We start from the raw sequence: 26,611 nt of genomic DNA on the forward strand, positions 1-26,611 counted from the left end.
GGCGTATTATCTCTGATGAGGGGGTAGCTACAGACCATGAGAAAACTAAAGTGATGATGGATTGGCCTGTACCCCAAAATGTAACGGAACTGAGTGGGTTTCTAGGTCTAACCGGATACTATAGGAAGTTTGTCAGGCACTATGGCATTATTGCAAAACCACTAACTCAGTTACTGCAGAAAAACAACTTTGCTTGGTCCGATGAGGCCCATCTGGCATTCGACAAGTTGAAATTGGCCATGTCCACCACTCCAGTGCTTGGTTTGCCCGATTTCAACAAACAATTTACAATTGAAACTGATGCTTGCTCCACTGGGATAGGAGCAGTTCTCATACAAGATGCTCACCCTGTGGCCTTCTACAGCAAAGCTCCGGGCATCAAAAATCAGCAGCTGTCAATTTATGAGAAGGAGTTTTTGGCGATCATGATGGCAGTAGAAAAATGGAGAGCATATGTCCAGAGAGGACCCTTCATTATTAAGACAGATCATCAGAGTTTGTGTCAACTGGGAGATCAAGTGTTGACTTCTGACTTGCAGGGGAAAGCAATGACCAAACTGGTGGGGCTGCAATTCCAATTCCAATACAAAAAGGGTAGTGAAAATACGTGGCTGATGCCTTGTCTAGAGTGGGTCACTTGTTGGCTATCACCACAACTTCACGGAGTCAGCCAGTATGGTTGCAAGAGGTATTGAACTCATATGAAGTGGACCCTCAAGCCCAACAACTGTTGCAGCAGCTGGCAATAGCTAATGACAATGTGGAAGGATCTTCCTTGCAACAAGGGATTATTAAGATGCAAGACCGAATTTGGATAGGGGCAAATTCTGCTCTTAAAACAAAGCTCATTTCGGCCTTCCATGCAAGTGCTCTTGGGGGCCACTCGGGTATATAGGCCACCTTCCAGAGATTGCACAAGTTGTTTGCTTGGTTTGGGTTAAAAGCTGATGTCACTGAGTTTGTGCAACAATGTGATGTTTGTCAAAAAGCTAAGCATGAACACTGCAAATATCCCGGGTTGCTGAACCCTCTACCAGTTCCTGAAGGACCCTGGCAACATGTAGCTATGGATTTCGTTGAAGGGCTTCCCAAGTCCGCTGGCTACAGCGTGATACTAGTGGTGGTGGACAGATATACCAAGTATGCCCACTTTATTCCTCTCAGACATCCATTTTCTGCTCCGGTGGTAGCAAAAGTTTTTTTAGAAACTATTGTGAAGCTGCATGGACTTTCTCACACAATAGTTTCTGATAGGGATAAAATTTTTACAAGTCATTTCTGGAAAGACTTGTTTAAGCTGTGGGACACCAAGCTGCACATGACAACAACGTATCACCCACAGACCGATGGTCAGAGTGAAAGGGTCAACCAGTGTTTGGAGATGTATTTAAGATGTGCAGTGCATGACACTCCTCATAAATGGCACAATTGGCTGCCTCTGGCTGAGTTTTGGTATAACACCAACTTCCATACTGCCTTGGGATGCTCACCGTTCAAGGCCTTATATGGGTACAGTCCTACCTATGGGTTTTTCTCTTCTCTCCTCCAGTCTGACAATGTGGAAGTGGAACAATGGTTGAGAGAACACCAAGCTCATTCTGCTTTGCTAAAAGCCAATTTGATGAAAGCACAAGCAAAGATGAAGCATTTTGCTGACAGGCACAGATCGGACAGATCATTCTCAGTGCGGGAGGTGGTGTATCTGAAACTGCAGCCATACGCCCAACACACAGTGGTCAATCGTCCTTGTCCCAAACTTGCTTACAAATACTATGGCCCTTTTGAAATTCTGGAACGAATTGGACCATCAGCATATAAACTACAATTACCAGAAAAGGCTCTCATTCATCCTGTGTTTCATGTGTCTCAACTAAAGGAGCACCGGCCAGACCACACTCCTGTGTTTTCAGATTTGCCAACGCCAGTGGATTTATCAGTGGCCAATGTAGTCCCTGAGAAGGTGTTGGACAGGAAAATGGTCAAGAAAGGCAATGCAGTGCATGTGCAAGTACTCATGCAATGGTCGGGACTGTCCGAAGAAGCGGCAACATGGGAGGACTATGAGGTTTTGAAGAGGAGATACCCCGGAGCACCAGCATGGGGGCATGCTGGATCTTCAGAGGGAGGCACTGTCAGCAACCGTGACCGTCAGGAGGGAACAACGAAGGAATAGGGGCTGTAATCACAGCAGGCTAGCTTTAGTATTCTAGTTCTGGGCCTTGGGCCGTGTGCGGTGTAATGGTCAGCAGGCCGTGGCCGCGCGAGCGGTGTGTACTTATAGACCAGGGTTCAGTCGAGCAAGACAGCGAATCTGTAACAGGATAGTCGCCCAGTCTAATTCCCCATTCCCCATTTCTTTCTTCTACCTCACGTAAACTCCATCTCTGTAATAAAATTCAAATTCAGAGTGGTTTATCTAGTGATTGTGATCCTTACCTAGTAAGGTCATCACAAAGTAATATGTACATTTTTTAGACAGTTCGCTGATCTGGTTGCTATCTTTCCCCTTTAACCTTTCATCTTTCTCCTGCTAATGCTAATATAATGTTTGACTTTGCCTTTTCAGGTCTGTGCCACCTTCTCAGGTTGTGGTTGCTTTAAGCAACACCTATGGCCGTGTGCGGAAACCTCTTGGCTTTAGGCTTGTACATACATTACCTGGATCTCTAGACTTAGTGGATTCCAAGAAGTCAAATGAGCAAAATGACTGTTCAATCTGGGTTCCTGTGCCGCCGCGTGGATACTTAGCTCTAGGATGTGTGGTAAATAGTGGAAATCAGCCACCTTCCAATAATGTTGTGTACTGCCTTCGTTCTGATCTAGTGACTTCTGCGACATTTTCAGACTGCATACACACACTCTCGTCTGCTCCTGGGTAATGACACCATCATTCTTTGTTATTTGGCCTGCCATTGTGTTGTTTGATTGTTTCACCTCATGAAAAGAGTTTCTAGAACCTACCTAGAGTTTGAATGAAAACACCAACAGTGGTATCATGGATTCACCTTTTATCCTTTTTCTGCAGAATACTTTCTGGATTTAGCATCTGGCGTGTGGACAATGTGATTGGCACATTCCATGCACACAGTTCTGCAAACCAACCCAGTAGAACAGAAGCTCTTGATTTGCATCATGTTCTGCTAAGGAATCCAAATTGCTATATCATTAAAGATCTGGCTGCAGATTCTCCTGTTCGGAGTGACCAGCCAACTGATCAATTAAGTAATCCTAAGAGTACTTCTGGGTGGGATGTTGTTAGAACTTTGTCAAGACCAAGTAGCTATTGCACGTCTACTCCACATTTTGAAAGAATATGGTGGGATAAAGGTGGCGACTCAAGGAGGCCATTTTCAATATGGCGGCCATTACCTCGTTTCGGCTTCGCTCCAGTTGGCGACTGTATAACTGAAGGGTAATGATTTCTTAATATAGATATATAGTTTTCAAATACTCCGTGCTTTCTGATACTTGTTCACATATTTCATGATTCTTTCAGGCTTGAACCACCTACTCTTGGCATTCTTTTCAAGTGTGACGACAAGATAGTTTCTGAAAAGCCTGTACGATTCATGAAAGTAGCACAAATTGACAAAAAGGGCATTGATGACATATTCTTGTGGTATCCAGTGGCGCCTCCTGGATATGCTTCTCTTGGATGTGTTGTGACAAAAACAGATGAGATGCCAAGCAAGGATTCCATTTGCTGCCCTAAGTTGGGTTTGGTGAATCAAGCAAATATCTCAGAGGACCCTATCTCAAGGTCTTCCAGCTCAAAGGGACCTAACTGCTGGAGCATCTGGAAAGTTGGAAATCAGGTTATCTGTTATGTTTGAATCAATTTCTTTATACATTATTAGCTCATGGTTGTATGAATCCAACACTCTGTGATGTTTTAGGGATGTACTTTCCTTGCACGGCCTGATCTGAAAAAACCATCAGCTCGATTGGCATACAGTATTGCAGATCATGCTAAGCCAAAGGCACCTGACAATGTTACTGCTGAGTTGAAGCTGGGATCTTTGTCAATCAGCATCCTAGACAGCTCGTGTGGAATGGTGCGTAGGCATGCTAAATTATGTTTCTTGAAATGGAAAGAAATTGTTGAAATATTTGTATTTTCTAGTTACATAATTTCTGAATATTTAGGTCACACCAATTTTCGACACTACAATCTCGAGTATAAATCTTGCAACACATGGGAGATTTGAGACAATTAATGTCGTGTTGATCTGTTCAATTGCTGCATCCACATTCAATAGACACTTGGAAGCATGGGAACCTTTGGTTGAGCCATTTGATGGAATATTCAAGTAAGTTCTACTTGACTGTTTTCTTGTTTCCATCCACCTGACAAAATTATACTGTTCTGACAAATTCACTGTTTCTGCACTACATTATATTTGTTCAATCTTTATTTTAGGTTGGAAACATATGATACCAGTGAGCACCCTCCTTCCAAAGTTGGTAAGAGGATTCGTGTTTCTGCAACAAGTCCTCTAAATGTCAACCTGAGTTCTGCAAATCTTGATTTGCTTATCGAAACTTTAATTTCATGGCGAAGACAAATTGATCTTGAAAATAGATCATCAATCAGAAATGAGGTTTCATCTATCATTTCAACTACTTGACTATTGCTGCTTTTTGTAAACTTCCTGTAATGATTTATATTCTCTCTCCACCTGTTTTTCAGGATTCTTTGGAAAATTTAAAAATAGCTGACAATTTGTCCAGTTCTGCGTTGGATGAAGATGATTTCCAGAGGGTAGTTTTCGAGAACAAATTAGGATGTGATGTTTATCTTAAGAAACAAGAAGATACTGAAAACACCATTCAGCTATTACAGCATGACAATCAAATTTCACTGTTGATGCCGCCTGCGAGGTTTTCCGATAAGCTAAATGTATTGTCAAATTCTACGGAAGCAAGATATTATGTTGTCATACAGATCTTTGAGTCCAAGGTCATACTTATACTTATGTTATGCTTTGCGCAGGCAACTTCTCAGTATGGCACTCACAGTATGTTTTTTCTACATGACAGGGCTTGCCTATCGTAGATGATGGCAATGATCATAGCTACTTCTGTGCTCTGCGCTTGCTCATAGGAAGTCAGACTTCTGATCAGTACAAGGTATTCCCACAGAGTGCCAGGACAAGATGCGTAAATCCTGTGAAAACAGCTGAGTTACAGACACATCATGCTAAGTGGAATGAACATTTTATATTTGAAGTTCCAGAACAGGTAATTTTTCAGTAGTGGTTTCAGTGAAATTTATTTGATGATTCACCCTTTTAATGGAAATCTATGGTGGGACGAGCCCCACATTGCTTTAGAGAGCGACATGTTGTTAATAGAGCAGTCCCTATAAGGGAGAGAGATATGCATGCATGCATAATCTTACACCTCGCTTTGACATCATCAACAATAATTGCTAAATTTGATTTATTGAAATGATTTATCTCACAAACTGTTAATCAGATTAGTGATATGTCTTCACTGGCGAGTTCGTGTTGACGAGGTGATGTAGGGTGGAACCCTAGATGGCCGATCTTTCACGAAAGGAGCGGATCCCGCGAAGAACACGAGGGGTAACACGAGGGGAGAATCACGAGGGGAACACAAGAGAACACTCAAACCAACAAGTATGATCACACATGTGCTAGAACCTCGAAACACAAAGAGATACAAGATCCGAATCCAACAAAGGACGATACATAGGATAACCGGTTCTTCTCCGTGAGGAGGTCTTGATGGGGCCGCCCAAGAGGGGGTCTTGAATTCAAGGTGGACCTTCTCCGAAGAGGGGCCGCGGTCTCTCTCAAGGAGTAGATCCGTATGGATGAGCGAAGCTCTATCTCTCAAATGAGCTATCACAACGCTAACCCTAACGAGGAGGAGGTGGAGGAGTATATATAGTCTAGGGACACGAAGGGGTAAGTGGGGGATACATGGGCCTCGGGCCTGGATCTCTGTGCACAGACAGGCGCTGGTCGTCCAACAGGTATCGGGCGTCCGGTGGCTCGCGAGGGTCCGGTCGTCCGGTACTTGTCGGACGTCCGGCGTTTTGGCTCGGTTGAGGTGGCGCCGGATTTCCGGAGACGGTCGGACGTCCGGTCGCTGGAGTGTGTCGGACGTCCGGTACTTGTCGGACGTCCGGCTGCTGTAGCTTCCGTTGGCTGGCCCTTCTTGCTGGATGAGTGCCCAGGTGTCGGACGTCCGGCGTTGCCCGGTCGTCCGGTGGCTGAAGACTTCGGGCAGCTTCTTCTCTTGGTCCTTGTACTTGGCGTCCTCGCTAGCTCGTCCGTTGGATGTGGTGGCTCCGTGGCTTTCCTCTAAGTACCTGATCATGCATAGCACACACGTTGGAGGTAGTAGCCATGTCTCACATGTAGAAAGTGAAAGTTCGGAGAGGAGCGAGTTCATCTTGTGTCCAATGGCGTATGTTCGAGGTCACGTCATATGTCCTCTTGGGGCTTGGAGAGTAGTCGGAGTGTACATGGGGATGAACGTGGGATGCTCCGCATCATCTCCCCTCCTTGGGAAAGATCCGACCTCGGATCATGATCCTCATCACCATGGAAACGGTTGTCGTGGACGAACTTGTAGTTGGACGGATTTGAAAGCATTGCGCAATCCAAGTACTCCAAGGTGTCTCCGGTGTGATAGACATGCAAAAAGAGCAAACACAAGCGACACTCGGAAATACAATGGTTAGCGCACACAAAGTGTCCTTCAAGCAAGTATGAGTCCGTTCGGCAAGATTGTGCGTGGCAAGACACATGACGCTTATCCAAAAGATGTAAAATGATATGTAAAGCATTCATGGGAGCAAAATCATTCATTGTGCACTCAAGTGTATTGTGAATATGATCAATACAACCACGGTGCAAAATGATGTCATAGTGAGACGGTTTATCAATAGCATGACTATGGCAATGGATGCTCAATATGATTATGCTATCATGCAATTGATGGTGGGCAATTTGATGATGATGTATAAATATGCCATCAAGGAAGATCACAATAAATTTTCTAAGGAAATGCACAAGCTCATATATCATGGATGACATGGGAATACAAGATGCAACAAGGCAATCATAATGTGAGTCGATCCATGCATAAGATGCAAATTTGTCATGTGTATGATATGTCCATCGAGCATGACATGTGAGCACAATCAACAAATATGGAGGTGTTGGTGTACCAATGCTCGATGTCGGGGCATGAGTGGAGGTTCGAAGGTGCATCCAATAAGTCCGAGCGTTCCTCAATGTGAAGGTCCATAGAGCCAATCTTCAATGTCGCTCCTCCGTTCATGAGATGTATCATGTAGACAACAAGAAGGAAACAACAATGAAAGAGTGACCCATCCAATATGCGTATTTGAGGATGGCTTAAAGGGAAGGAGTTCACCTTTATGAAAAAAAAGGGCAGCCCGGTGCATGTAGCTCCCGCTTGCGTAGGGTCGGGGAAGGGTCCGACCACTTTGGGTCTATAGTACGCAGCCTTTCCCTACATTTCTGTAAGAGGCTGTTTCCAGGACTTGAACCCGTGACCTCATGGTCACAAGGCAGCAGCTTTACCACTGCGCCAAGGCTCCCCTTCAAGGAGTTCACCTTTATGAGAATGTCAAAAATGTTGGTGTCGCACATCGTGTACGCCTTCACATAACCAAATTGTCTCATGACGGTATCGCCTTGTGGATCCTTCAAAATGAAAGAACATGACAAACACTTGGAAAAACAAATGAGGTTAGCGGAAATGCAAAACCTATCATTCGTGTGGTAAAATACCCAACAAGTGTATGCATCATGCTCATCATAAGAAAGGACAAGGGAGCATTTCATAGTATGGAGGCATATGATGCGAGAACAACCAAATATAATAGGCGCAATCAAGCAAGCATGTATCACACGTAAAGTGTCCAAGTCTTTAAGATCAATAATCATAGATGCAACAATTGGAGGCAACTGACAATGAACAAGATGTATCATGTGAGAGGCATGAATATATATGTCATCAACCCAAAAAAGCGAGTAAGAAAGGAACATGGGTGATGCAACAAAGCAAGCAATCATAGCAATGAAGTGGTGTGAGCTAGTAGTGCGAAGATGCAACATACTAGAGGGAATCATGTCAAGCATGTCATGTGTGCAAATGGTGGTTATGGATAATGCACAAGACATATCAGAAGCATGAAGGCAAGATATGAGCAAAATATCATCAATGTATTGGCGAGAGGCCATATGTAAATAGCAATGGCGCATCATGAGTCTCCCAACACAACAAGCATCAATAGCATGAGGCACATGATAAACATGGCAATAGCAACAAGGATCTCCACCAAGCATGCAAATACACATAGGAGTAGCATAATAGTGAATCATGGGTAAATGCAAGCAAGGGTCACAATTGCATGGCACAATCATGTAAAGAGGCATAGCATGCAAAGTGAACATGAGAAAATGGGCATAACGTGACAAATGGTAAATAGCCCATAGCCGTGTGAGAGCCAAGTGAAAGGGATGCGCGTAGTTCTTGCGCGAATGGAACAGTGGTAATGGTAGTCCACGGGATCCCAAATCGTCGTTGCTCTCAAGAGCTCGTTTCGTCAACTCTTGGGATTGAGAGGTTGACGAGTATACGTGAGTACCTACACCAAACAAAGACAAAGGGAAAATTGTGTGTGCGTGGTATATGTACACATCATCCATCATGATGCGCACGTGCTTGTGTTGGTTAGCATAAAATATCCAATACTCAAATAAATGAGATGCGTGATATAGAAACATGTCATCCATCATGATAGGTTTGTTGTTATGTAAAGCATAATGGAGACTCAGATTGTGTAATGCATCATGAGAAATATGTAGAGCATTGTTATTCATGGAATGCATATTGTGCAACCAATTACGAGAATCATGCAAAGTATGGAATGCATCAAAATCTCCTAATATGTATGAGGAAACTGTGGGGGTCTCATGATCATTAGTAGAAACATCACATGGAGAATATTGACAACATCCAAAACAATGCATATTTGAAACATTGTGATCATGGCATGGCATAGTAGATGAATTGCGCAAATCATGTAAAGGAAGCATGGCAATATCATCACATGAAAAACAAAAGCCAATGACCATCATCTCGTCATCTATGCCATAAGTGCAAATGGGATTGGTTTTAATGGGGCATGCATAGTTACTATGTTGAGATTGAAATGATGCAATATGGGAGATCTCACTCATAGCATATGACAAGTTTAATGGATTGTCAAACATGATGTGACCAAAAGAATTTTCACATGATATCCTATGGAGTATAACATCACAACTAGGCAATTCGACATGCTCGTCATCATATTCATCATAAATAGGTAAGTCATGACATGAAGAAGTCGCACTAGCATGAAGCATGGGAATAGGTGGATCAACATCATGCAAGCAATCATTGGTGAGATAGTCCACTAGTGGGACAAGAGAAACACCATCACCTATGTTACCTTTGGAGCATCGCTCATGTGTTGTAGGTGAGGTGTCGAAGACCGAGTCGTGGTCATCTTCATCTTGATGGAACCATGGGGGGGGGGGGGTGCATCATCGTCCACCATGGCCATCGTCGTCTCCATTGGAGGTATGGACTCGTCGAGGATAGGCGTGACGTCATGTAGGAGACCTAACACCAAAGAAGAAAACACACTCGGAGTAGAGGTTAGGTCGTTAGAAATCATAATGGCCTCACATGCCATGTCAACTACCTCACTCGCTACGTGTTGTGGCTCACTCACTTCCTCTTAGATGCACTCACTCATATGGTTGGTGTAGTCACTCAAATGGCTCTCAACCTCACATAGGATGTGTGGCATGCTCTCAAGTGTGGGGCTAGTGGTGGTCACACTCATCCTCTCATAGGAAATGCACTCAATGTCGCATGGAGTCACTCATATCACTCGTGGGGTGTTGGCTCTCCTCACATGGCAATTGGGGCATCTCGTCACATGTCGGTGTCGAAGAGATGTTGGTGCAAATGTCTCCATGCTCAATCATGTCGTAGTCGTAGCCGTGGATGAAGGCCGAAGATGGCACATCATCACTCTCCTTTAAGACCAAAGATAAGGTCTCATGTGCGGTCTCGTGGCTTGACTCAGAGTATGAGTCCAATGTGGGCGTCGTCTTCATGTTGTTGAAGAGGTTCATGCTCGTCGCCGTGGTCGAAGGGGATGGCCCTAGCTCGACCTTCTTGTCGCCGTCTTGTTGTTGGAGGCCCATATGATGTGGCACCTCGTAGCTTGTCTCCATGACCGAAGGAAATTTCCCATGCTCGGCCATCTTCCTTGAGGGGCTTCCGAACATGGAAGTGTCGCCCTCGCTCGTGGGTGGTCACCTCGATGTAGGCGAACTCATGGGAAGTAGGCGAAGATGCCTTGATAGCACTTGACGAAGATGCCGAAGTGGTTGTTGTAGTTGTAGCGCTGTCTTGGTTGTGGTCGTCTCGCGGTCTTCTTTTGTGCTCTTGAAGCTTGGCCTTGGCGTGAAGTAGGGCTTGTTGGGACTTGTGCATTTGCGCTTGTGGGGCATCTTCATGATGATGGTGTCGTTGTCGTGCTTGAGCTCGTAGTAGATGTCGTTCGTCGTCGTGGTGCACATGTTGCTTGGAGGTGACTTGCCCTTCATGACGATGTGTATCACGAACGTGATGTGGTCGCCATGGAGATGTGGACGTGGACGACTTGCGCTTGCATTATTTTTGCGCTCCGAAGACTTGTGACTTGAACGTCGCCGCCTTGAGGATGATGAAGAGGAAGAACGGTTGATCAACAAGGTCTGAATCTTCTCCATCCTTGCATCTTGCTCCTTTTGTGCGGAAAACTTGTTGTCGATGTAGTCCCTTTTCCTTGTTTCGGAGTGACTAATGTCGATGGAGAGGTTCTCGATGCGCTCTCGCAATTTTGATTGTGCACCTTGCATTTGTCGTTGTAGATCGAACATTGACGCTTTGGTGATGTAGTAGTTCACGCCGTCGTTGTTGTGGAAGACCAGAGATGAAATGCCTTGCCTATCCATCACAATATTCGAGCAAATATGAGTGGAAAAAGGAGAAGAACTATACCAAATGTACCTTGACTGATGTTGAAGATGGATCAATGATCACTCAATGATGTAACTAGGAAATAGCACAATTGGTACCAATTCTTGTCGGTTTCTCACACCCTACACAAAATAAGGCTTATGGTGGAGCTCGGTGAGGATAGTGGCACAAAAATTTAATGCAAAATGTTAGCAAGAGTCAATAATGTTGAAAGAGATTCACAAATTTGCAGGTGAAACAAGTAGACCAATAGCAATGAATGGCACACGGGAACTCATACACGAATAGATAAATGAGGTCGTACAACCAAGGATGAGCACAAAATGTGGAATCCACGAAAAACGCTCGTGTTGCACAACTCAAGAGAGACACTAGCACGATTGCTCAATAGGCGGATACGCACTTGTGCACAACCTATAAGATGCAAAATGTATCAACTTTCTATCCCAAGTATGCTATGTATGTATGGTTCCGGTGGTATGATCCAAGATGATCGGATATTACAATCTTATGCAATGTATGATGCTATGGCTCTTGCTTACAAGCTTCTTTGCTCTTTCTCTTTTGCTTAAAAGCTTATTCTTTTTTTATGGCCACTTTTGCACAATGCACAAACCAAGATAGCAATTGTATATATGCGGGAACAAACTTGTGGCACAAAGAATGATATGATACCAATATGATATGGTATGTATGCAATGTATGGTGTAGATCACTAATGTGCACAAGTAACGTTGCCGGCAATACTCAAATGGCTAGTCTCGATAGGAAAGTGATGCAAAATAGGCTAGGGGTTATCAATGCAATAGGAAGGGAATATACAATGGAGGGATACCACGATACCAAGATGATATGGAGGTTACCGTCCTTGGCGATGATGAGTGGCGGTGTTCTTGATGTAGATACCAAGATGATGGAGACTCGTCCCTAAGTAGCCGAAACACCTTAGGAAACGGAAAAACCGCGAACTCAATCTCAAACGTCAAATGTCAACATGGTGGTAGCGGGATGCGGTGGTGGTTGCGGAAGCTCAATGGGATTGCGGAAATGGAGGGTAGGGTGCTGGACTATACACGGTGTCAGAGTTGGAAGCACAGTCCCTAAGTAGCCGAAACACCTTAGGAGACACAACTCACAACACAAACAAAATTGGGTTAAGTTGGGGTGGCGTAAATGTATGGTGGGTAAGCCTATGCGGTAGTGGTGGTGGTGGTTGATGAAGAAGCAACCATCCCTAAGTAGCCGAAACACCTTAGGAGACTCAAATCGCAACTCAAACAACCACTAATGCGAAGGGGAACAAAATTGGTTAGGTTGCGGAAGTCGGTGGTGGTGTAGCGGATGATGTGGTGGAAGCCCTAGGCAAAGATGCCAAAGTTCCAAAAATTTGATGGAGTCAAAAGATGTTGGTGGTATTTTCATGGGAAGGGGGGTGTCAAGAGCTTCTTAACGAGCTAAAGGACGCGAAAATCGGACTCTGGATGAATTAGTTATGGCCGAAACAAAATTTCAGTGAAGTCAGTTTTTTGAGGTTACGGACGTCCGTAAAAGGACGTCCGGAGTGCTCGGAAATCCGTAAATTTGGCTCGGGTTAGGGGTTCTGGATGTCCGGAAAAGGTCGGATGTCCGGTGTTTCCTAGGGCTTCGGACGTCCGTAAAACGTGGTCGTCCAGTGGGTCGGGGTCAACGCGAGATGCGAGATCCAGGCCGCGATTTTGGGCGGAATTTGGGGATTTTGGGGCCAAAATTGATGAGATTTCGTGGATGAAAGATGGGGAAACTTGGGGAGATGCTAGATCTACTTGAAACCAAGCAAATCCATGGATCAAATCCAACAAAACTTCGTCAAACCAACAAATCACAAAAAAATTTAGGGCTATTTTTGTTGGGGATTTTCGAAATTGGCAAAGAACACAATAAAATCAAGCTAGAAAACAACGAGGGGAGGCTCCGAAATCGTGATCAACGTGGCTCATGATGCCAAGATGATGTAGGGTGGAACCCTAGATGGCCGATCTTTCACGAAAAACACGAAGAACACGAGGGGAAACACGAGGGGAGAACACGAGGGGAACACAAGAGAACACTCAAACCAACAAGTATGATCACACATGTGCTAGATCCTCGAAACACAAAGAGATACAAGATCCGAATCCAAGAAAGGACGATACATAGGGTAACCGGTTCTTCTCCGTGAGGTCTTGATGGGGCCGCCCAAGAGGGGGTCTTGAATCCAAGGTGGATCTTCTCCGAAGAGGGGCCGCGGTCTCTCTCAAGGAGTAGATGCGTATGGATGAGCGAAGCTCTATCTCTCAAATGAGCTATCACAACGCTAACCCTAACGAGGAGGAGGTGGAGGAGTATATATAGTCTAGGGACACGAAGGGGTAAGTGGGGGATACATGGGCCTCGGGCCCGACAGGTACCAGACGTCCGGTGGCTCGCGAGGGTCCGGTTGTCCGATACTTGTCGGACGTCCGGCGTTTTGGCTCGGTTGAGGTGGCGCCGGATTTCCGGAGACGATCAGGCGTCCGGTCGCTGGAGTGTGTCGGACGTCCGGTACTTGTCGGATGTCTGGCCGCTGTAGCTTCCGTTGGCTGGCCCTTCTTGCTGGATGAGTGCCCAGGCGTCGGACGTTCGGCGTTGCCCGGTCGTCCGGTGGCTGAAGACTTCGGGCAGCTTCTTCTCTTGGTCCTTGTACTTGGCGTCCTTGCTAGCTCTTCCGTTGGATGTGGTGGCTCCGTGGCTTTCCTCTAAGTACCTGATCATGCATAGCACACACGTTGGAGGTAGTAGCCATGTCTCACATGTAGAAAGTGAAAGTTCGGAGAGGAGCGAGTTCACCTTGTGTCCAATGGCGTATGTTCGAGGTCTCGTCATATGTCCTCTTGGGGCTTGGAGAGTAGTCGGAGTCTACATGGGGATGAACGTGGGATGCTCCGCATCACGAGGGCTTCAAAATAAGATCCTGTATTGGCATGTTTAGATGATTTTTTGTCGCCACCAGTTACCAGATTATAGTGCGTGGTTACCATATTTAGCAACACACAGTTTCCACAATAACATGAATGGTCACCAGGCAATAATTTACATGTGTTATTAGGCATTCCATTCCTTTTGTACAGCTACAAAGTGAGTTTTTCAAATATTACAAGTATAAAATGATAATATGTCATAAAAGTAGTATGGTGCAAGTCTTAGACTAATAGAGAATGGCATCCCATCATCTGATAACTAAGTGTATTTAAATCTGGTAAGTGAAACTAATCTGGTAACTGCTGGTGAAAAAAGTTGTCAAAACATATCGATATTGGATCTAGTTTCGAAGATCTCGCCACGGTGAAACCAACAGGGAAAGCGGATCATCAATCGGATTAATGGTTTGAGAAATAAAAGTTTTCTAGTGTAGTCCTCACATAAGACACCATGGGCACGTCCCCCCACATAGCACAGTCATTCTTTTTATGCCTGTCTTGTAGTACCGTGGCCAGATCATAGTGTAATAACTTCTCATAGCCTAGTAGGCCTGGCCGGACCTTATTATATCTCATTCGTGAAATATTTCGCATCTTCTTGTATGAGTGTATTAGTAGGATTGCATTAATTGTTATTTCCTGGGCTTTGCAGGCATCAGCTAATTTAGAGATTGAGGTAACAAATTTGGCATCAAAGGCTGGCAAAGGTAATTTTATAATAAAAACTGTATGGCATTTAGCAGCTTCCTCTTGATTTTTTGTTCATATTTCCTGTCAAATCCATTTATAAGATCATTATGTATTTCTTATTGGTTGTTTCTTCTTAACAGCAAAATACTGATTCCATTTTTCTAACTTCCAATTTTTTCTTTGCCTCTTTCCTTCGGAACTACCCGTTTGCCTACTATCTGTTATATGTGAACTAAATCTTACACTTGCATGGGAAATTTGGCTACTAGAGAGTAATGTTTAGGATTTGAATAACACCCTTCATTCATTTGTAAGGTGAAGTACTTGGTTCTTTGTCAATCCCTATTGGAAGGGGAACAACAACATTGAAACGAGCTGCTTCTATCAGAATCCTTCAGCAAGCTGCTGATGTCAAGCGAGTAATGACATGTCCTCTTACTGGGAAGGTAGTTCTTTTGTTTTGTAGAACTTGCTGAGCTATTTTGACAATGTTAAAAAAAACTTTTTTTAATTTATATTAAATTTGCTCATCAGTTAGCATCCTTAATTACTTGTTTAATTTATATTACATCAACTTAAGCATATTTAACATTTTGTAGGCCACAGGACTCGATGAGGGAGACAGGAAAGGCTGTGGTGCTTTAGTACTTTCATGTTGTTACATAGAACGATCTACTCAAACAGACTTCCAGAGCTGGAAAGATAGCATAAGCAATGCAGAGACTGGTTTCTGTGTAGGGCTTACCCCAGATGGTCCATGGGAAAGTTTTACTGCAGTTTTACCACTGTCAATCATCCCAAAATCACTTAATAGTAATCACTTTGCGTTTGAGATCACCATGAAAAATGGAAAGAAACATGCAACTTTGAGGTCCCTTGCTGTTATTGCTAATGATTCTGACATAAAACTTGAAGTTTCTGTATGTCCCATAAACAAGCTTAATAGCTCCATGATAAATGATAAATCAACCAGTTCCACCAACAACGTTGATGAAGTATTTGAAAACCAGTGGTACCAACCCATTTCAGGATGGACAAGTAACCATTCTAGTGATCATGGAATTGAGTTGGGCCAATGGAGCACCAAGGACTGCTCTTACTCATCCAAGGTAATTTCTTTTGGGCCTGTTGATCAAGGAAATCAATCTTTCCTTTATTTGAGGAAATATACATTATATTTGGTTTTAGGTTATGCAAAAAATGACATATATTATAACAAAAGTTATTAGCTTCTAATCTAACAAAACTATGCAACTTATTATGAAGGCATTCTTTGAACCTCGTCTTCCACCTGATTGGAAGTGGACTTCACCATGGAAAATCGAAAAATCTACTTCTGTAGATTGTGATGGATGGGCGTATGCTGCTGATATTCAAAACTTAAACTGGCCGTCATCCTGGAGATCTTCTAAATCACCACATGACTATGTTAGACGAAGGTGTTGGGTACGTACGAGGCAGCTATTGCAAGAACAAAGTGTGGAAATAGCTAGGAATGTAGTTGCTATTGTGGATCCATATTCATCTACAGCGTTGCCTTGGACAGCCATGATCAAAGATATGGATTTGTGCTTGCAAGTTCGGCCTTTTTCTGTAAAATCAGACGAATCATACAATTGGAGTCAGGTTCTTTCACTAGGTTGTGACAGCCTACCTAAGCAGCAGCAGTCTTCACTTTCTAGGCAAAGCACCATGAAACAATCATCTGTTCCATCAAAGAATTCTGTTCTTAGGCTTGCTGAGCTCGAGAAAAAAGATGTTCTTTCATACTGCTCCCCTCTTGTTGGTATCAAACAATATTTCTGGCTTAGTGTTGGAGTTGATGCTTCCATTGTTCATACGGACTTAAATATGCCTGTTTACGACTGGAAGTTCTCTTTCAATTCAATTCTTAGACTTGAAAATAAGCTTCCATATGAAGCTGAGTATTCTATTTGGGAGAAGTCAGCTGAAGGTAATATGGTTGAAAGGCAGCATGGTATTGTATCGTCAGGTGGAAGCGCATTCATTTATTCAGCAGATATTCGGAAATCCATTTATCTCACACTGTTTGTTCAAAATGACTGGATTTTAGAAAAGGTAATGCATTTGTGTCTGTGTAGAACATTTCCAAACCAAACTAATGGATCATGGTTCTTCTTATGATAGTGTAGTTAGAGATCTATAGCACATAGGTGTGATAAATCCGCTGGTTTCTGGAATACGCTTTGTACTATCCTGCTGTTCCCATCTCTTTTTCTTCTTACCAGACAGATCACTAATTTATGTTACCTGCCTTATGTATACTTACTTGAGGGATTAAAGTAATTTATCCATTTCTCATTCCTTTTAGGATGCTGAACTGATAATGGACTTGCTGTCCCTGGAACACGTTTCTTCTTTCTGGATGGTTCAGAAACGAACCCAGAGGTTTGATGCTTTTATTCTTTCAGCTTTTCCTAGTAGAATTTCACGAACAGTAATTTGAGTACAACCAAGATGTAGTTTTTGCATTTCAGCTTTTCTTCCGATGCTGTCCAAACAAACAACCTATGTAGCCATAGTATTTTTTGCATTTTGTTTTGGGAAATGCCGCATCACATTTGTTGCCATATGTTACACAATTCTGTACAACTTGAATTTGAGCCCATTCATAACGTTTGGTTTACTGAAGCCCTCTACTCTCTGATTACATGATATTCATATCAATATATGCCACACCGGCTGGTTGTGAAGGTGCATTAGCTTGTATTGTTCTTTTGGGATCCATTTAAAATTCTCCATAACAGTTTGATCTTGCAATCTAGCATCCACTCTTGCGTTTTCTTGCATAAAAACTTATTTTCAGTATAGAAAAAACCTACATGATCTGGTCAAAATACTCCCTCCGCCCCGAATTACTTGTCGTAGAAATGGATGTATTATAGAATTAAAAATACGTCTAGATACATCCATTTATGCGACAAGTAATTCTGGACGGAGGGAGTATGTGACCTGTTTCTTCTTTTGAAAGAAAAATAGGTGACCTTTTGGATTTAGTTTGTAGTCAATCACTTTCCTAACTACTCCCTCCGTCCCAAAATAAGTGACTCAACTTTGTACTACATCAGTAACATATATATTGCGTTCAAAATAGCCTATACTCCCTCCGTCCGAAAATACTTGTCATCAAAATGGATAAAAAGAGGTGTATCTAGAACTAAAATACATCTAGATACATCCCCTTTGATCCATTTTGATGACAAGTATTTCCGGACGGAGGGAGTATTTATCAACAAATATCCAAACACCATATATTTTGAGTAAAAACAGTACATATTTATTGATAGGCGCGATAGATTGATAATACTTGACTGAGTGTTCTATATTTTTTTAATGTTAACTATGATTATGGACTCAATTGTTTAGTATTTCTAATGTTTTTCGCTTGTGTATCAAATTAGGAAATTGCGTGTTAGCGTTGAACATGATCTGGGAGCAAGTGATGCTGCACCAAAGACGATAAGATTATTTGTTCCATATTGGATAAAAAACAATTCTTCCATTCCACTAGCTTATCGTATTGTGGAAATTGAACAAGCAGTAAATGCAGATGCAGACTCACTGGGCAGACCGGACTCACTCAGTAGACCAGACTCATTGAGCAGAGTGGCTAAATCTTCAAAATTTTCCCTCAGATATTCTTCAAAGTCCCTTGTCAGAAGAGGCAGCGTATCACAGAAAAACACACAAATATTAGAAGTTATCGAAGATTGTGCTATGAACTATATAATGCTTTCACCACAGGATTATGTGAACAGCTCGACACATACGCGCGAGTCTCGGGATAACACCTTCCGCCCGGCACAGGTTGCGATTTGTGTGGCTGTTGGAAGATGTAAACAGTACAGTATTGGAGTGTCCCTATTTGAGCTCGAGAACAAGGTTGACAATGCTATATTACACACATTTGATTATGCTTTTATGCACTACACTTTGCTGATTCAGTGCCATTTATCTGGTGCAGGAGAATGTTGATGTTAAAGCATTTGGTTCTGATGGATCATATTATTGGTTCTCAGTTCAACTGAAGATGGCTTCAGATAGGACTAAGGTTTGAATATTCATGCGTTATTTTCTGCATGTTGTAGTTCATTTATGTAAATTTGAGTCCGTGGTCGTATATTGGCCTGTAGAATTTATTGGGTGCCAAGTTCACTTGCCATATTTTTAGTCCTGTTCTGATTTATACTATTGCCGTACGGAATTTGGAACTAGGAACAAAGACCTATTTTAATTTACAAGATTAAAATGCAGACACTCCCATGGTAAGTAATTGTCATAGTTGCCTCTCATTCATCTATTCCCTTGCCTCGGGCAGCATTGGATAGTGATATGTAGTCAAAGAAGGTTTAGCTCAGTATATCAGTAAATATATAAGTTGGAGACAATAAATTGATATCCTGATGCATGCTGGGACCATAAAAAAGTAAAGAACAGTTCTTTTAGTAGCTATGCTTTATCTCAAACAAAATGCGCTAGGACAAATGTTTCCATGGTGTTGCTAGCGAATTCGCCATCTGGTGTTCAGCCGGAGCTTTGGCGCTTCGGGAACTTTTTATATGGGTTACTTACCTCGGACAATAGGCTCGTCCTTGGTCTGAGTTTTGTTCGTATTGTTTTCTGTGTGGTGTGAGTTCTTAGTTTGTTCCTTAGGGGTCCGCCTTGAGGTGTGTTTGGGTTGAGGGAGTTTCTGCCCTCACCCTTGTACATATTTCTTTCTTCTTGATGAAATAATACGCAGCTCTCCTGCGTGTTTGAGAAAAAAAAATCTCAAACAAAATCAGTATGCAAGGGTTTCTAGGATATAAAGCTCACTGTATTGGTAAGAATGTGTTCATATTTAACCGCAGAGTCTATTTATATCTGTTACAATTACACTTCATATCTTCACTCTTTTTTGAGAAAACACAAATGGCTTTTGCGTTTCATTGCATTGGAAAGAGAGGGAATTTACATCCTCCTAGGAGGCAGTTTTACACAGCCGTCAGGGGCTCAGTGGACATCCCAGGATGATGGCAAAATGACCCTGAGCCCTTGAGCTCCGGCCTTTGCCCAACATCGGGCCTCGTCCTTGATCGTGTCTAGAAGCTCATTGAGCGAGGGGCTAACATGGTCAAAAACGCACGCGTTCCTATGCTTCCAGATCATCCACGGCATCAAGAGCGCTGCGGATTTCAGCGCCTTGCGTAGAGTGGGCGGTGTGAACTCCTTCGCACGCAGCCATCAGTCCATAAGCGAATCATCGTGCTCGGGCGTCGGCGCCGGCAAGCGTAGCCAAGATAGGACCTCGTGCCATGTCTGCCTGGTGAATGGGCATGTGAGCATCAAGTGCCTGATCGTCTCCGGTTCCTGGTGGCACAGCAGGCACCGCGGGTGGTGCTGCAGGCCGCGGCGCGCGAGCCGCTCAGCAGTCCAGCGGCGGTCTTGGCAAGCCAGCCAATGGAAGAACTTCACTCTAGGCGGCGCCCAGGTCCTCCAAATGAGCTTCCAGGAGTGGCAGCCCGTCGCTCCATGGAATGTTGCCCGGTAGCATGACTGGGCCATGTATGTGCCACTGGTGGTCCAGCTCCAAAGTAGCTTGTCCGGCTCGTTGGACAGCTGGATGTGCTGCACCAAGTGCCAAAGCTTGAGATACTGACCGATCTCAGGAAGGCCGAGCAGATCTTGGATGTCACGCGCCCAGCCATTGTTGGTCATGGCCTCCGCCACCGTTCTTGTCTTCCGGCGCTGCTTTGGGATGCACTGAAAGAGCACGGGCACGAGCTCACGAACGCCCTGGCCACCAAGCCAGCGATCTTCCCCAAAAAGTGCGGTCCTTCCATCCCCGAGGGCCATGGTCGTCGAGGCGTAAAAGAGCGCGCGCTCCTCCGAGGTGAATTGCAGGTCCAGCCCTTGCCATGCTCTGTCCGTGTCTGTGCGCGCAAGCCATAGCCAGCGCAACCGTAGCGAGAGCCCTGTGCGCTCCAGGTCCCGGACGCCCAACCCGCCATACTCAAGCGGTTGGCAAACCCGGCGCCAGTTCACGTGGCAGTGACCACCGTGGGCATCCACACGGCCGGCCCATAGGAACCCACGCTGGATCTTCTCGAGCTGCTTTAAGGTTATTTTTGCTGGATCCACTGTGGGCATTCACTCTTTAGCTATTTCTTTTACCCTTTTAGATTATTTTTGTTGGTTTTGTTAACTGCCTTTGAACTGTGAACCTTGACTCAAGTTATTCTGTGTGAGATTGTTAGTACTTGTTTCTAATAGAATGTTATTGTGATATGGAATCAGCTGCCCCTTCTCTATGATGAAGTGCTACTGCTTACACAGAGCTTAACTCTGGATCATGTAGTTTAGGCCGGGAGACTTGTGCTGGTGCATGTTTTTTGGTTCAGATACCATCATTATCAAGATACTTTCGTCCTGCATGGCAAGTGTATACTCCGGCCTGAAAACATGCTACTTGGATGACCTTTGCCTTCCATGACCAGTGTTTGAGTGTTACACATGCCTGCAGTATTGGCATTCCTGTTAATTATCCAATTTTATTTCTATGTTCGGTCAATTGTGCTTTAACATTAAGAGGAATCTTTTGAGGCAATGCTATGTATGTATGCCACTGTATGCCTTTTCTTTTTCTCTTGAATAATATCTCACAGTATGATTTAAGTAAAGAATTTAGAAAAATGTTCTACTAATGCAGGTAGTGAATTTTCTTCCGCGTGCACTTTTTATTAATAGAACTGGGAGAAGTATTATTTTATCAGAGTATCATAGTGAGGTTGAGGAGCATTTACATCCAACTGATCCTCCAAAAGTGTTCCAATGGCGTTCAGAATTTGGAAACGAATTTTTAAAGGTTATTAACTTTGAACTGGTACCTTTTACATACTTCGTGCTAATGTTTAGTTTCTTAAGTTATTTGTTTTCTTTACCTTTCTCCATTTTGTATTCTTGCAGTTGCGGATGGAGGGATACAAATGGAGTACACCATTTAGCATTGATGCTAATGGAGTTATGTGTGTGCTCATGAATAGTGTTACAGGAAATGATCAAGTTTTTGTGAGGGTAAATGTTAGAAGTGGAACAAAAAGTTCACGTTATGAAGTTGTATTTCAACTTGCTTGCTGGTCCAGCCCGTACAGGTACAGCTACTTGTCATATTTATGTCAATATCTCTTACACTTGATAAACAAATTAAAAATCACGTACACAGGGTGGAGAATCGCTCCATGTTCTTGCCTGTACGATTTCGTCAAGTTGGTGGTGATGATTATGCTTGGCGTAGTCTACCTCCAAATTCATCAGCTTCCTTCTTCTGGGAGGATCTTGGCAGAAGGCGTCTGTTGGAGGTATTGGTAGATGGAACTGATGCTACGAGCTCTATGACATATGATATTGATGCCATCATGGATCACCAGCCACTAGCTACCTCAAGTGGGCTTAAGAAGGCCTTACGTATCACTGTTGTCAAGGAAGGCAAATTGCATGTTACACAAATTAGTGATTGGTTGCCAGAGAATAGAACTCGAGGACAGATAACTGAAAGACTATTATCACCAATCTTTCAGCCATCAGAGGTCGACTGTGGGCAGTCATCTCAAGATCTTGATAGTGAATTTCATGTTACTTTGGAACTAACAGAGCTGGGCATATCCATAATTGACCATATGCCTGAGGAAGTTCTTTACCTCTCAGTGCAGCAATTATTACTTGCTTACTCATCTGGAATGGGTTCTGGAATCAATAGGTATGATCTACTGTCGGCCTTTTGCTTTATTACTTTCTCACTGCTATTTTTCTCGTTTTCTCACATTCCTCTATGATTAGATGTTTTAAGTACTCTTTCAATGGTAGGTTTAAAGTGCGAATGCACTGGATTCAAGTGGACAATCAATTGCCTTTTGTTTCAATGCCTGTCCTCTTTTGTCCTCAGAAGATGGACAATCAATCAGACCATGTGCTCAAGTTCTCTATGACGATGCAGACCAATAATTCTCTAGATTTTTGTGTTTATCCATATATTGGTGTGCAGGTGAGCTGATTTGTTTTAACATGGTTTATCAGGAAATGGTCTTTGGATTCCCACAGCTATTTTAGTTATAATTTTACAGGCTTGTCATAGCTTGTACTATCTAGTAGAGATTTAGTTTTTTTCCCCTGTAATCTTGACTGCTGCATTCTGGATAGTTATTGTGCTATACCCGAGTGATCATGTAGATATTATGATGTCCTCAATATTCTTTTCCAGTAACAGCTGTGTATGTTTTCAGGTTCCTGAGAATTGTGTGTTTTTTGTTAACATCCATGAGCCGATTATTTGGCGCCTCCACGAGATGGTTCAACACCTTAAAATTGATAGGATATCTACCTCTCAGCCTTCAGCTGTTTCAATTGATCCTATTCTGAAAATAGGGTATGCAATTTGCCGCATCTTAATAGTTTTTCCTTTTTTTTCTTCCCTGCTGTTGATACTGAATCTTCTTTTATAGGCTTCTGAATATCTCTGAAGTCCGCTTTAGAGTATCAATGGCAATGTCCCCAACCCAAAGGCCAAGAGGAGTTCTTGGGTTCTGGTCATCCTTGATGACTGCATTGGGGAACATGGAACACATGCCGGTAGGGCAGGGTTTTAATTTTTTATCTGTATCTTCATCTTTCATGCAATACTCATAATTCATTAACTTTTCTCTAGTTCTACAAACTGGCAATGTTTATGCTTCTGTAGTTAATTATTTTCTATTGCTAATCTTTTTTCTTAAATGTACAAGGTCCGTATAGCTCAAAGGTACCGTGAGGAGTTGTGCATGCGACAAAGTGCACTAATGAACTCTGCTATATCTAACATCCAAAAAGATCTTCTTAGCCAACCTCTTCAACTACTTTCTGGTGTTGATATTCTTGGCAATGCCAGTAGTGCTTTGAGTAACATGAGCAAGGGTATAGCAGCACTGTCCATGGACAAGAAATTCATTCAGGGCCGGATGAGACAGGTACATCAATGATTGTTCCTATGTTCATATGCGTGTGACAAAACTGGTGCGAGTTGTACCTAAAACAAATTGCAATGCTGCTGCTGTGTTTTCTCCAGGATAGCAAAGGCGTCGAAGATTTTGGTGATGTCATACGAGATGGAGGTGGGGCTCTCGCGAAGGGAATCTTCAGAGGTGTCACGGGCATATTGACAAAGCCCATCGAGGGTGCAAAATCTTCTGGTGTTGAGGGCTTTGTACAGGGAGTTGGAAAAGGCTTAATTGGTGCAGCTGCTCAGCCAGTGAGTGGAGTTCTTGATCTTCTGTCGAAAACCACTGAAGGTGCAAATGCTGTAAAATTGAAAATATCATCAGCTATAATGGCTGAGGAGCAGTTGCTGCGTAGACGTCTCCCCCGAGCAATTGGTGGTGATAGCTTGATCTATCCTTATGACGAGTATAAAGCAGCTGGCCAGGTAATTAGTTGTCTCTCTATACAGGCCTTGATGTATTTGAATAGCATTTTCTGAATGATATATTTTCCTTTTTTTTGTTTGTGTGTGTGTGTGTGGGATTATGAAGGCTGTCTTGCAGTTAGCTGAATCTGGTACGTTTCTTGGCCAAGTTGACCTTTTTAAAGTGCGAGGAAAGTTTGCATCTACTGATGCTTATGAGGACCATTTCATACTTCCCAAGGGGAAAATTCTCTTAGTTACGCACAGAAGAGTATCGTTACTTCAGGTGAGACGGGTTTACACTCCAGTTACACTATGTTTAACAATTATTCAGTCAAAATCATTATATGTTTGGTTTCAGGTACCGATGATGACCCAGAGAAAGTTCAATCCTGCAAAGGATCCATGCTCGGTAATCTGGGATGTATTATGGGATGATCTTGTCACATTGGAGACTACTCATGGGAAAAAAGATGCTCCTGGATCCTTGCCTTCAAAGCTTATTTTGTATTTGAAGGCTAAGCCTGCGAATTCGAGGGAAGCTGTTCATTTGATCAAGTGTAATCGTGGTTCTGATCAAGCGACTATCATTTACTCAGCAATTGATAAAGTCTATAGAACCTATGGCCCAAATGCAATCAAGGTACACAAAATCTTAAATACAAATGACATGTACACGTAATCACACAGCATGCCTAGTTCCAGACTAAATAGAAAATGGTTAAACTTCATGTTAATACCAAACTTTCTGTGGAGTGTGCTTAACATTGCCCGATTTAATTTAGTTAAATTTGGACCAAAGCTGAACGATTTCTGTCAACTTTCTTTAGGAATTACTGAGATGGAAGGTACCAAAGCCATATGCCCCTCGCAATACCAACCGTCACACTGTTCAAGATTTATCATTTGCATAGATGATATTGATCATGCAAAAGGTCAAGAAACATTATATACACTTGTGATGTTCCAGATGGGCTGCGTTTGAGTACCCATACCTGCTAAAGCAAAGGTATTGACACTTAACTGCTCTTGTGTTGCACACCATCATTTGAGTAAAATCAAGCTTGTTTGAGTAAAATTTGGATTGCTAAATGATTAATTGACCTTGTAGCCCCGTTGTTTCTCTATCATGAGCTTTGAGTGTTATAATTTTAAAACTGGAGCTAAAAGGCATATTCAGCTTGAGTTCTGAAAACTTCTTCCCTGACAACTGGTATAAGTGGATCTTGCTAGAGTTATATTATGTTCCATGTATAGCCTGTATAGTTCCCCGTAGTATGAGGGGTTTCCTGCATATTTACCACCTGTACATGTAATATCCTGGGGGTATATAGTCTTTGGCCATTGCCCCCAGGAAATACAAGTTGCTATTTCCCTAACAGATCTATCATATGGTATATATGTGCTTGCAAGCACTGAGAAATCATAGAAGTTTTAGTCTTAAATATACTACTCCCTCCGATCCGTATTAATCGTCGCAGCTTTAGTCCAACTTGGGAGCATCTCCTTATTTCCTTTTCTTGTGGTGTAATGTTAATCCAGACGACTATAATTCTTTGTCTGGTATCATCTTCCTGACAGCACTGCCACATAATTAAGTTTGAAGGCTCCTCAAAATCTAGAATGTAGCTGTGACATTTTTTCTTTGAGGAATCGTTTGTTTCGATTGGTGTTGGCATCAGATAATGTAGTATGATTCATATTGAGCTTATGTTTTGCAGGTATTAGTTGGCTTGCAGCCCGCGTAGTTGCTAATGGATTGAAGTCGCTAAAGTAAAATAAGATATCATTTCTTGCTCGATTTAAGTGGTGATTTCCTTCCACAGCTACGGCTCTTACCTACAGGTGGGTACTACTGGCAAAGGAGAACCTGTCCACTCCGGCTAGAAAAACGGAAAGCCTTTTTCTTACTAGTTTGATTTCTACTCCATTGGATGCTCGAGGCTCAAGAAGAAAATATGGAAAAAACAACTTGTTTACAGGTATATGTTAGGATGTCAGGATAGCTGGTGGTGGCTCTTATTGATTACATGTACATAGCCTTTTTGTGATGTGAAGCCAGAGCATTTTCTTTAAGCAGAACTAGATGACCCTTTATGCCCTTTGCGCAAAAATCAGTTGTAGCCGTGAAGACAAGTAACCTATAACCTATGAACAGTTATGTTTTACGAATGACCCATGGAGGTGTTTGGTTCCCTACATGACTATGAATAAGCAACAAAGAAGCCGAGCAAACTATATGAAATAAATTTCAACTAGCATAATTTATATGAAATAAATTTTAACAGACGTAGTTTATTTAAAAGGTAAGCAAACCATTACAATGAATTTCTTAGCAAACTCGAACGCACCATACATGAAATATGGTTCATTCATTTGGCTGGTGCATGTGAGCCCGTCATGTAATAGGATACATGAAATATGT

At 42.9% G+C, this 26,611-nt stretch overlaps 1 protein-coding gene across 1 annotated transcript in view; it reads left to right on the plus strand.

The window, feature by feature from the left end:
* The window catches only part of LOC119316811, a 94,400-nt gene extending 68,035 nt beyond the window's left edge, over window positions 1-26,365 (plus strand). Inside the window, exons 39-65 of the mRNA XM_037591201.1 lie at window positions 2,567-2,875; window positions 3,026-3,412; window positions 3,497-3,815; window positions 3,897-4,055; window positions 4,147-4,310; window positions 4,421-4,601; window positions 4,691-4,960; window positions 5,041-5,241; window positions 14,716-14,770; window positions 15,069-15,199; window positions 15,353-15,862; window positions 16,020-16,832; window positions 17,086-17,162; window positions 18,176-18,656; window positions 18,739-18,825; window positions 21,463-21,618; window positions 21,720-21,904; window positions 21,976-22,509; window positions 22,617-22,794; window positions 23,033-23,175; window positions 23,252-23,378; window positions 23,531-23,752; window positions 23,851-24,207; window positions 24,314-24,472; window positions 24,548-24,829; window positions 25,017-25,195; window positions 25,908-26,365. Coding sequence (XP_037447098.1) covers window positions 2,567-2,875; window positions 3,026-3,412; window positions 3,497-3,815; window positions 3,897-4,055; window positions 4,147-4,310; window positions 4,421-4,601; window positions 4,691-4,960; window positions 5,041-5,241; window positions 14,716-14,770; window positions 15,069-15,199; window positions 15,353-15,862; window positions 16,020-16,832; window positions 17,086-17,162; window positions 18,176-18,656; window positions 18,739-18,825; window positions 21,463-21,618; window positions 21,720-21,904; window positions 21,976-22,509; window positions 22,617-22,794; window positions 23,033-23,175; window positions 23,252-23,378; window positions 23,531-23,752; window positions 23,851-24,207; window positions 24,314-24,472; window positions 24,548-24,829; window positions 25,017-25,100 — 6,571 coding nt within the window. The 3' untranslated portion in view covers window positions 25,101-25,195; window positions 25,908-26,365. The remainder of the gene's footprint in view (window positions 1-2,566; window positions 2,876-3,025; window positions 3,413-3,496; window positions 3,816-3,896; window positions 4,056-4,146; window positions 4,311-4,420; window positions 4,602-4,690; window positions 4,961-5,040; window positions 5,242-14,715; window positions 14,771-15,068; window positions 15,200-15,352; window positions 15,863-16,019; window positions 16,833-17,085; window positions 17,163-18,175; window positions 18,657-18,738; window positions 18,826-21,462; window positions 21,619-21,719; window positions 21,905-21,975; window positions 22,510-22,616; window positions 22,795-23,032; window positions 23,176-23,251; window positions 23,379-23,530; window positions 23,753-23,850; window positions 24,208-24,313; window positions 24,473-24,547; window positions 24,830-25,016; window positions 25,196-25,907) is intronic.
* The last annotated feature ends 246 nt before the right edge of the window (window positions 26,366-26,611 follow it).

The sequence above is a fragment of the Triticum dicoccoides genome, chromosome 6A, assembly GCF_002162155.2.
Source record: "Triticum dicoccoides isolate Atlit2015 ecotype Zavitan chromosome 6A, WEW_v2.0, whole genome shotgun sequence".
In the NCBI taxonomy this organism is placed as follows: Eukaryota; Viridiplantae; Streptophyta; class Magnoliopsida; order Poales; family Poaceae; genus Triticum; species Triticum dicoccoides.